At 31.1% G+C, this 10,997-nt stretch overlaps 1 protein-coding gene across 2 annotated transcripts; it reads right to left on the minus strand.

Moving 5' to 3' along the window:
• Positions 1-365: 365 nt before the first annotated feature.
• LOC145962991 (uncharacterized) lies at positions 366-10,685 on the minus strand. 2 transcript variants are annotated; one of them, XM_083084547.1, is made up of 23 exons: positions 10,410-10,685; positions 9,905-10,180; positions 9,586-9,736; positions 9,205-9,364; positions 8,869-9,132; positions 8,361-8,574; positions 7,979-8,294; positions 7,247-7,554; positions 6,610-6,936; positions 5,830-6,173; positions 5,494-5,594; positions 4,785-5,120; positions 4,454-4,677; positions 4,265-4,360; positions 3,822-3,999; positions 3,432-3,597; positions 3,093-3,343; positions 2,673-2,893; positions 2,409-2,549; positions 1,492-1,795; positions 969-1,196; positions 555-731; positions 366-456 (listed from the first exon to the last, which is right to left on the minus strand). In XM_083084547.1, the coding sequence occupies exons 1-22, from the start codon at positions 10,556-10,558 to the stop codon at positions 573-575; spliced, it is 4,914 nt and encodes a 1,637-aa protein (XP_082940673.1). In that variant the 5' UTR covers positions 10,559-10,685; the 3' UTR covers positions 366-456; positions 555-572. The 2 variants fall into 2 exon arrangements, with proteins under 2 accessions (XP_082940673.1, XP_082940672.1); XM_083084546.1 differs by having other exon boundaries at positions 4,265-4,677.
• Between the last annotated feature and the right edge of the window lie 312 nt (positions 10,686-10,997).

The raw sequence follows: 10,997 nt of genomic DNA on the forward strand, positions 1-10,997 counted from the left end.
AAAAAGATTAATCGATCGATATATTATTCACTTTAATTTAATCGCATTTCCAATTTTTTTGTAATTTACAAGCATTTTCAAATTTTATTTAGTATATCTATTCGCTTTAAGAGCTACATCAATGGATCAATTCTCATATAATAACCTTGACTTATGCCGATTGATTAAAAGTACGAATCAATTGTTTGACGTAGTGATGTTCGGTATTACCGATAAGAAATCTGTTGTTTGTTTCTGATTCGTATTGTTTAATTAAATGCATGATCATTTCACTCATGTATAATACATATGAATATTTTATTTAATAAAATCTCAATTATATGAAAAATATTTTTGATACATTTGTAATATATATTGTCATTAATTGTATTTTAATTGACATTCTATAACGCTAACAAATTAATTTTCACTGCTGTACATCCTTTCTTTGTAAACGTTGTATTAACTTATTGATATCTGAAATAAAATTTATTGTAACTCTAATTATTATAAAACATTCTCGGATAATAAAATTAATTACAAAATTTCTTCGTTACAACATTAAAATTCAATACGTTTATAGAATATTATCGTTAATCCGTGATTTCATCAGTTGAAGTCGAAATATCAGGTCGATGATATTTGCCAGGATAATTACAAATCGATGATGTTTCACTAAACGATTCACTTTGAAATCTTTGTTTCGGTTTATGGATTATACTGCACTCTTCATCGTATTTCTCATACATTGGCTGAATATAAATTTTAATTTTAATTTAAATTTTAACAATATCATATAATATTTATATAAATATTTATATTATACAAAACGCTTTCATGTTGAAGAGCATGAATTAATTTCAATTTATTTTGATTTGAGTATGAATGTCAATATATAAAATATACCTGAATAATTTACATACATAATCTACTATGGCTATCTTAATTTCTGATAATTTTTTGTTTATATAATTAAGTTTTGATTATACCTTAAGTATATTAATAGCTTTATCACATTTTGACGTAATTTCTCTACGATCTTTATTCGTAGGAGGGAACAATTGTTTTATGTCTTTACGTTTGTCTGCGTGCTGAAATAGCGATATTAAAGGCCTTTCGGTTTCCATCACCTTTTTCCGAAATTCACATATCACATCTTTAAAGATTTGCGTTTCTTGATATGGAAGGTTATTCGCCTGAGTTAACTTTGTCGAAACCTTGGAAAATATCATATCGAAAATGAGAGAGATACTACATATCTTTAAGCTTTTATCTCCGCAGTAACTAAACATTGCTATAATCATAAGAAAAATATACATAATCTCCAACAACCATAACGATTACTTAAGGAATACAATAAAATCACTGAAAATTAATTTATTTATTAAGAATATAATTAAAAAATTAATCAAACTATATTGATATATATTAAGATTACATATCAAACACATGATAAAATTTAAGAATTTTATCAGCTTTTAAATAATGTAAAAGTAAGATAAATTTTCTTACTGAAGTTAATCTGCCGATAGATTCATGAGCATCGCATGTAATAGAAGTGTCACAGGACATTGGATCTCTCGATCTGACATTTAACAAAGAAGAATCCTTCGCGTTTCGAAGAGCACTCGTACATCTTCTAGCTTCGCGTTCCTGAATTAATCTCATTCTATCATGTTCCTTTAATTCTTCTATTAACCCTGGTGCTTGATATGGCGGTAGATACTTTTTCAACATAGGTATTTCCAATCTAGTTTCGCAGACATTAACATCGTATCTTGTCTTTCTTATTTGCTGTGACCTTTCTTGTAACGAACTGCAGCATTCATTATAAGAAAATTAAAAACTTTTCTCCTCTTTCGAACATTATAATATATTTTCTTAAGCATTATATTCTTTTTAATTCGATATTAAAAATAATTTTTTGTTTTTAAAATATCGCTTTGTTAATATCTTATTTTTGTAAATTCTGCTGAATAAATATCTACATGATTTGAGACATGACGTGAGACTTTACTTGCGTAAGTATTCTTAGTTTGTCTGTAACATTTATAAGGTTTGGGTGTAATATATGGATTCACAAATTTTCCTTGATTAACTATAATCTTGACGATAAATTATTTGATCAGGTGCTTTAAATTGCAGTTGAATATTACAAGATCAAACTTGTAAGTAACTCGTTTGTAAGCTTTGAAATGCAAGCATCAGTCTGCCTTTGTCGACTATCTCTCATGTCGCAAATTTTGCACTGAGTTTGGTGATTTTTACTTAATTTAATAGCTGGTCTAAAGGTAAAAGCGATTTTTCCATGTCTTTGAACATCGTCAGGATGCTTTTCTACTTGATTTAGACGTAAAAGCTCTTCTTCTTGTCGCGTTCTGTATAGTCACTGAAATCAGAAACTCATGTGTGGAAACAGTGTATGTTACCTGGAATGTCTTTGAGCTAGCACACCGCGATCACAAGTTTTTTTTCGTTTGCTTCTTCTGTTACGTTGCTTCTCTTTAATTAATGTCGCCTTGTCACAAGATTTTCGTTTCCCTCGTGATGAACTACTAGACTCAGAATCACTATTGAACACATCATCGAGTTATAAGTGTTATATAAATTTTAATGTATCGAATTATTGTTTTTATAAGACTCATAAATTAACTATAATTTTTAATATTTTTTTCGTCATATTTATTTTATACCTTTCCTTATAATCTTTACGTTTATCGATCCGCTTTTCTCGTCTTCCCTCGTCTCTCTTCTCTTTTCTTTCTTTCAAGCCAGCTTTGAAAATTTTGGCACGAGTATACGGTGTCTTTTCACTTTTCTTACACTTTTTAGATTTTTGTAGATTTATTTGAATGCTCTTTTCGGGAATTTCCGTAGGTCTTCTAATTTCACGTGCAATAAACTGCGCGTCTTTCTGCAACATTTCAATGTCTTCTTTAAAGTCCGTGGATTTTGCCATTTCTGTATTGCCTGTACATGTTTCCTCTGCTGTTTCCGGTTGCTTCGTTAATTTTTTTTCGACAAATTTTTTACTCGTTTTTTTTTCCCCAATACGTGACGCCATACAACTGCAAACTAGCTAACGGATCGTTCAACTGAGCTTTTTCACTTACTTTTAATGTTTTTACGTCTTTTCTCGCTTCCAGGTCTTCGGCTTGTTCTTTTTCGACAGAGTATTTTTTTTCATTTTTTTCTTCTGCAATATCATTAAACTCTATAATTGCTTCGCCAGTTTTCGATAGTGATTTTCTTCGATCATCTTTAATTACAACTTTTTCTGGAATTTTTTGTCGATCTGTCTCAATATCTATCTCGGCACCTATTGATGTTCCTTCCGTAGTGACAATTTCTCCCATCTTCTTTCCTAGAAATTAGACGAATAAACTGTCTGATTAAATATTCCGCAGTCTTCTCCTGCAGAATTTTAAATCGAAAGATCACTATCCTCTGACCTGATTTTCGCCAATCAATAGTTAGTAATTCTTTGTCTGCTTTCGACATTCTCTTCGTTTCAGATATTTCGTTATTATGTTCGGTCGTAATATTCATCTCCGATTGACAAACTTCAATGTCTTTTTTATTATCGCATAATATTTGTGATGTGCAAGTGCAAGCAATCTAAATAAATTCAGCTTTTATTAATATAATTAATAGTTAGATACAATTGAATATATCTACAAGAAAAAAGTATTAACATTGAATAATATGTAAATTTACATATGTATATTTTAATTAGTTTAGTTCGCAAAATTATATACTTTTATGTAAGTTTTATAACTGTACATACATAACTAATTGATATTAAAAATTGAGATTATCACGAAACTAAGAAACAAGCATACGCGAGTGTAATCACTAGAGACGTTTTGCTTATTCGTCTCCTGATTATCGAAGCATGTTTTGGTGTCTGATAAAACATTAATGCGCTTTCCCGGATGAACGCATCTCCGCTTTAATTGCGAGTCTTTGATCTCGTCTACTTCAAAATATAACATGTCCTTTGAAATTGGCTGCATATATCTATAACACGAGTTACATGTTATAATGTAAACACAGAATAACTAATTAAAAATATTGCACGAGATTCCCATTTGTCATAATAATAATAATAAATAATAATAATAATAATAATAATAAATATAATAATATTATAACAATATATAATAAATAATAATAATAATAATAATAAATATAATAATATTATAACAATATATAATAAATAATAATAATAATAATAAATATAATAATATTTATTTCCAATTTTAACGTTTTATTTTTAGATTACCTAGGTAATTTTTTCGTTGTAAATTTCTTCTCGTGAGGATATTTCAACTTTACATCGTCAGCTGGTACATGAGACTCTGGTTGGCGACAAATCGTCCTGCGTCGTGCACGATGTGAATCATAATTTCTGTTGTAAATATTATCTTCGGAATCGTCATGGTCCGAAATGATTTGTAAACAATCTACTTGCCGATCGTGCGTCTTCAAGAGCGCGCTCTGTTCGTTTTCTTCGTCGGAAGTAGACGAGGAAGTAGAGGAAGGCACTTTACGCTTCGCCTCCTTTCTCGTAGTACGGATTCGTCGATAGATATTCGTTCTAACAGGCGAGACAGATTGAGTTCTAGGAAGCATTCGAGCTATTCTGTCTACGAGAGACGGTTTCTTCGTTCGCCATTCGCTATCGCTATCGATCTTCTAAAAGGAAATGAAAATTTGTCGCAAATGGTCAGCGTAGAAGTAATTGATTAAAAGTAAAGTGGATACACGTCAGCAAAGTAACAGGAAGCTATTTTACCGCATACCGTTTCCTTTCCGAGCCAAGGAATTTTCGTGAGCGCGGCAAGGACTCTTCTTATGCGGCTCCGTTTCTTTTCTTTGGCAAGGCCGTCCTTTAAAAGTAGTTCCTTGGAGCCGTCGTCCATCTCGATGTGAACCACCTCCTCTTCATCTAGTTCCTCCGTAGGCCAGGATTCGGTATTCGCTATCGATGTGGACGAACTGGAATCGTCCTTGCGCGGAGAAGAGCAGGATTTCCTTTTCAATCTGGTACGAAGCCTCCTACGAGCTCTCACTACGAAACAAGATGTCGGAGCCTCGCTACTCGAGGTAATTTCCTTCGCTAATGGATCGTTAAAAATCTAAATCAGAAATTTACAGTTCAATCCTCCATTATCGACATTGGATATTAAGATCAGTTTGGTTTATTCTTACTAGCATAATTAAAATGATAGATTTTTACTGAGAGGCTTAACACATTTCAAAGAATGATCATTTATTTTCCTTTTATTTAATAATTAATGTTATATTCAGAAAATACATCTGAATTAGTTGAACTGTGCAATTAATAAAATATTTTCTTATTTTAATTAATAAAATATTTTCTTATCAATTTGAAGAAAGTTTGTTATTTACACTAAATTGATTTTGTATAGAAAGAAAGAGAGAGAGAAGTTTCTATTAATTTTTAAAATATAATAAATTAAGATTTAATAAAAAAAGGTAACATCTTACTTGAATCGTAACGTCTTCTCTTATTTTTTGCGCTTCGATGTCTTTGAAAGGCGTTTTACAACGCTCAATTTCAATCTCTTGTGATGACCTTTCTTGATAAGCTAAAAAATATATTAATGATTATTTTCTTATAGAATTTGTTTCGACATTTTGTCGATTCGTGAGATAAAATTATGAATTTGGAATAGAATTCTAAATTTATAATTTTATCTCACGAGTCGATAAAAGTCGATATAAATTCCGTGATAAAAATAATCATTAATACATGTTTTAGCTTAAGAATATATATATATATATATATATATATATATATGTATGTATGTATATTGTACATACTATAACTATAGATCGACTCCGAACTACTTTCATCGTCATCCGTTTGTACGGCTTTATCTTCTTTTTCTACAATTACTTTGTCAATTTTTTCTTCCAATATTTTTTCTTCGGGCACTTTTTCTTCTAATATTCTTTCTTCTGGTAATTTTTCTTCCAACTTTTCTTCCAGCTTTTCTTCTGGTATTCCTTCTTCTGGCAATTTTTCTTCTATTCTTTCTTCCGGTATTTCTTCTTCTTGTATTATTTCTTCTTTGGGTTTTTCTTCTATAATTGGTTCCTCTTCTTTATAAATACCTATTGTCACAGGTTCCTTTTTCGCTATCAATTGGTCATCCGATGAATCTCTAATGCAATCAAAAATATAATCATATGATCATAATCAAACGAAATTATATAAATATATTAATATGCACATTTTCATACGATATTATGTTTTAATCCGAAAAACTGTTAAATGCTTTTAGATTGTAATAAGACGCAAATATGATTTTTTTCAGAAATATTTTATTATTTTAAAGAAGAAACTATATTAATTATATATATTCTTTAAAATTTACAATTTCAATTACAATTATATAACTAATATTTAATAAAAACTATTAAAAAATGTTAAATAAAAACTTGCATTTATTGTTTTAAATAATATCAAATAATTTTAATCTAAATAATATTAATCCATTGTTCGCGCAAACGCAATATATATCTTATATTACTTTCATTTTCATATTCTGCGAATTTTCTTATTAAAATTTGCGACATTGATTGATTAGCAGAACTCACTTTTCCTCACTGATGTCCGACAAATCGCCGTAATCGATCGGCGATCGGCAAATTGTGCAGAGATTCTGCAAGTCCGCGAAGCATTGAATGCAAAACAAACCGACGCAATCAGGTGTGGCGCATTTAATGTGCGGTTCCTGATCGGAACGCTCCACAGCACCGCAAAGAAGACACATGTTCTGCTTACGAGGGAACAACTTGTTCAGGAACGGGCAGATCGCCAGGCATCGCTCTCGAAATGTAACTCTCTCGATTCTCTCGCCTTCGTTCATGCCGAACTTGCGGCGCAACTGGCGCCGTGCAAATTTCAGAAAACTTCCTCTCGATCTGCACGAGTTTGGATCCATTAACTAGATGCGGTTTGTATGCATGAAATTTATGTTTCGCAAAGTAAACGCGAGCAACCGAGCTGAAGTAACCGAGCTGTACGATTAAGTAAACCGAAACAGCAGATTTCGATTATTGTTTTACAGCAGTTTAAGAAAAACCTCTAACATTTTAACGAGAAATTTCAACAAAGGTTAAATAATAAAGCGTAACGTTTAATTGATTGATTGATTAAATTTTATTAATATTTCTTGTATAGCAACTAGAATAAAACTTGATATAAAAAGTATTTTTATTTTATACTCATTACCTAATTATATGATTGTACAACCAAGCGGCTCTTTGCTTGGCTCTTTCTGGATGATACTTGCACATAACAATGTGTCGCAATCTCAATCCGTACGGTTCGAATATCGCCATAATCCAACAGAAGCCGATCAGTGTCATAATCTGCGTATATCTGTCTAGATCCGGAGGGATGGGATCTGGAAGGCAGGGCGTCATATCGATCTCCGCATCCTTCGCGTGCGGCGTGAAGGCTTTCACGATGCTTCGATAAAGGTCGGCGAGATAGCCGTTACCAGACACATAGACGCCTACAAAATTGGGTCGTTGGACCTAGAGATCGATATGTAGCTTTTGCCATCACGCGATATTACTTTTCATCGTGATTATTCTTCGTCATCGTATATTCGGATGCCGATATTCTAGCGCTTCTAGCGCGAATCACGGCAACAAAATTGCAATTCTAAGCTAACAAAACGTTTGATCAATTCAATATTTAAGATACGTTTCAATTATATCTTTTCACCGACGCCTTTTTCTTTTATTTATCATGGAATCTTTATTATATTTTCTTGTATTTATCATGGAATACGTAATCAATGGTTTTATTTAATATATATCATTGATTTTATTTAATTATATTATTATATTAAATAAATATATATTAAATCAATGATTTTATATATATTTATGATTTAATGTATGTATGATTTAATGATTTAATATATATTTATTTAATATAATAATATCAAGATACCTTTGTTTCGATTCGTCCATGAAATCTAATAGTGCTAAGGATCCAGTAAAGACTGTAATCCGCCATCATGTGAATACAGATTTTAAATGTTGTTAAGCACAAGAATACTGCGGATTTGGCGAGCTTTACTTTTTCTACCTTAATCAGGGTGATAGACGTTAATGGGATATATTGATTTCTTTCGCGACGGTTTAACGGTAATATGGTTTCCTTCTCTTGACGCGTTCTTATTAAATCGATAGTGCGCAGATCGTCAGTCAGATATCGATTGTCGAAACGATCGTTCGTTAACCATTTGTGCCGATAATGTATAATTCTATAAAATAACTCGATTTATCAAATATTAGATTTCAGCTTCTCAAAATAATATCTTTAATTTTACCTTAGCAACATGAAAAGAATAAAAAAGGTAGCCATAAAACTCATCCAATCAAAAAGAGCTAAAAATTTATCGGTTCTCGATCGCACTTCAGTGATTATACCAGTCGACACATCTTCGATAGTTTTACTTTGGTTCGTCTCAAAGTGGAAAGAATGCGAAAATTTCACTTTAACGTAAAACATTGCTTTTATATGGCGAGTGAACCTTTTGATTTCTGTTTAAAAAAAAAGAAACCTTTTTTAAAATTATTCGTGAAATTTATGAAAATATTTAAAATTTTATATATATTATATATATTATATATTTATAATGTTACAAATATATATCTATATTTATATATTTTTAGTTTTTCCTAAAAAATTGTAGATTTTTAAATTCTGGATCTATTATCTAGATTTTTAAATTCTAGAATTGTAGAATTTTAAATCCTAGAATTTTTCAAGAGTTTTTTAAAGTTTATAAATTTTTTGTGAGAGAAAGGAAAATTAATTAATTAAAAGGAACGTACTTTTGCGTACAGCATCAACTATAGTATCGGCAACGTAAGACACGAGCATGCAAATGAAGTCTAAAGGTTTCACTACGTAACACAGGGCGCCGACGATGTACGTCAAATTGCATATCCCTCCGAAAAGAGGGCCAAGCTTCGCTTTACAGTCAGCCACCGCGCCATCGAAGACTCTCTGACACCTGTCGAATGGCGTACCCAATTTCTTGTTGCAGATATTCACGATGCTGCCGAGCCATTGAAAAACCGACGTGATCACTCTCACTAAAGGATAACATTTTCAAAGTTACAAAGATCGATGGGATTTGCGAAACCGCGAGAGAAAAATTGACTTACGTATACTAAGCACGAGTCGTTTGATAGCCACGAGAGTTCGCTTAATCTTCTTTACAACCACCTTCACCGTCTTTATTACTTTCGATATTGCGTCTCTCAGAGCGTAAAATGGCTCTTTTATTAAGTCAATTACACTTTTTACTGCTTGCTTTAACTGCTCCTACAGACGCGATCTATGTTAGTAACTGCTCGGAATAATAACAAATCAAAAGCATAGCTAAGCTCACGAGAATTTAATAATCTGTAATATGGAAATAATATGGAGCTTGTTGATCAAATAAGGAATTTAAAACGATCTATAAAATCAAGAACCAATGAAAGCAATAATAGATTCAATCGCATAATGCATGGACATAAATGAACTTACCTATTAAAGCTTACCTGTCCACAGACTAAAGACTCCGAAAGGACACTGGTATTGTTCAAAGTATTTTTTCCGGGTCCGGTAATAGTTAGAATAAAGGCATAGGCTATCAAGGCTTGTCTGCCACGTTTAGAAAAAAATTGCGGCAGCAATAAGAACACGATACACCTGTGCGTTTGTAAAAACAAAGGTGCGTGTCAAAGATAAGGATAAAAATTTGAGATAATTTTAATCTTTCTTTTTCGAAATAATCTATAAATTCGTGGAATCTTTATATTTTTACATACGTAATTTATATTTATGTTCGTATTGTCACTGAAATTCAAAAGGAATTACCTCACATGGTAAGAAAATGCCAATCCGAGCGTGAGAATCATTCCGAGAACGGAGCATAATATCGTAACCGACGAAAGAGTGAAATTCAGTTGAACCACGAGAAATACGAAGAACATATATGTGAGAAATATACCGCCCAAAAATCCGAATACGCTCTTCAAAATAAAATTTTCGAGCGTGCCATCCGTGCGAAGAAGCCTCACTTTTTTATAAATCCAGGTATATTTTATGGAAGAAATTATTCGGCTCCAAAAATGTTTAACCTTCTTTCTACATCTATAAAAACGTGAGATTGATTTAAAAAAATTGTAAAATAATTAAATAAAAAAGAGAATTTTTAGCGCGTTAAATAGATGATACTATTAAAAACCTGATGAAACACTTGTATATTTTTTTAAAAAGTAGATATATGATATAATAAAATGTGTCGGAGAGAAAAATGTTTAAAGATTAAAATTAATATTGATGTAGGTAGGTCAGTTGCTCTGAGAAATTGGTGGCTCACTTTAATCTCTTTCGTCGGAGACGCTGCTTTAAAGTGATACGTGGCTTGACACCTTCGGAGATCTCAATCGATCTCAATTTTTCATCCTCGTATCTCAACCTTGCTTTTTCGACCTTTTCAGCTTTCAGAAGCAATTGAAAAAATGCCATGACTTTATCCACTTATTCCATTTAATCTTTCATGCTATTTGCTACTGTAATGTGTTCATTTTATTTCATTAATTACTCTAGTTTATAATAAATTATATATATGATAAAAATGTCACTGAATGTCATAATTTCAATAGAAACTGAAGTTTTTAACAACTTGTTTTCATTCATATATTTCTTGATCTTCCATTGTTTTTCCATTGTTTTTTTTTTTGTAAATGAATTGTACATGGACACTTTTTATATCCTTTACTCAGATTACTTTTGAAAATCGATTCGATATTTCCTAATATAAAATATGTAACATTTTTTATATATTATGTTATTTTATTACATTTGCTTTGAAAAAAAAGTACAAATCTTTTCTCAATTTTTTAAATTTAATTTCTTTTAATTATTTGAAATAAATATGTACGCTCGCTAAAATTTTACAGGTATA

This window comes from Camponotus vicinus, unplaced genomic scaffold (genome assembly GCF_025532165.1).
Source record: "Camponotus vicinus isolate PSW18456_S1 unplaced genomic scaffold, iyCamVici1.0 SCAF_12, whole genome shotgun sequence".
NCBI classification, from domain to species: Eukaryota; Metazoa; Arthropoda; class Insecta; order Hymenoptera; family Formicidae; genus Camponotus; species Camponotus vicinus.

Bases quoted from the DNA above. Each gene is read 5' to 3' on its own strand.
- LOC145962991 (XM_083084546.1), bottom strand. From the start codon at position 10,558: ATGGCATTTTTTCAATTGCTTCTGAAAGCTGAAAAGGTCGAAAAAGCA. The intron at 10,181-10,409 runs GTGAGCCACCAA...ACGTTTTTATAG, and splicing joins CTCCGACGAAAGAGATTAAA to ATGTAGAAAGAAGGTTAAAC. The intron at 5,595-5,829 runs GTATGTACAATA...TATATTTTTTAG, and splicing joins GGAGTCGATCTATAGTTATA to CTTATCAAGAAAGGTCATCA.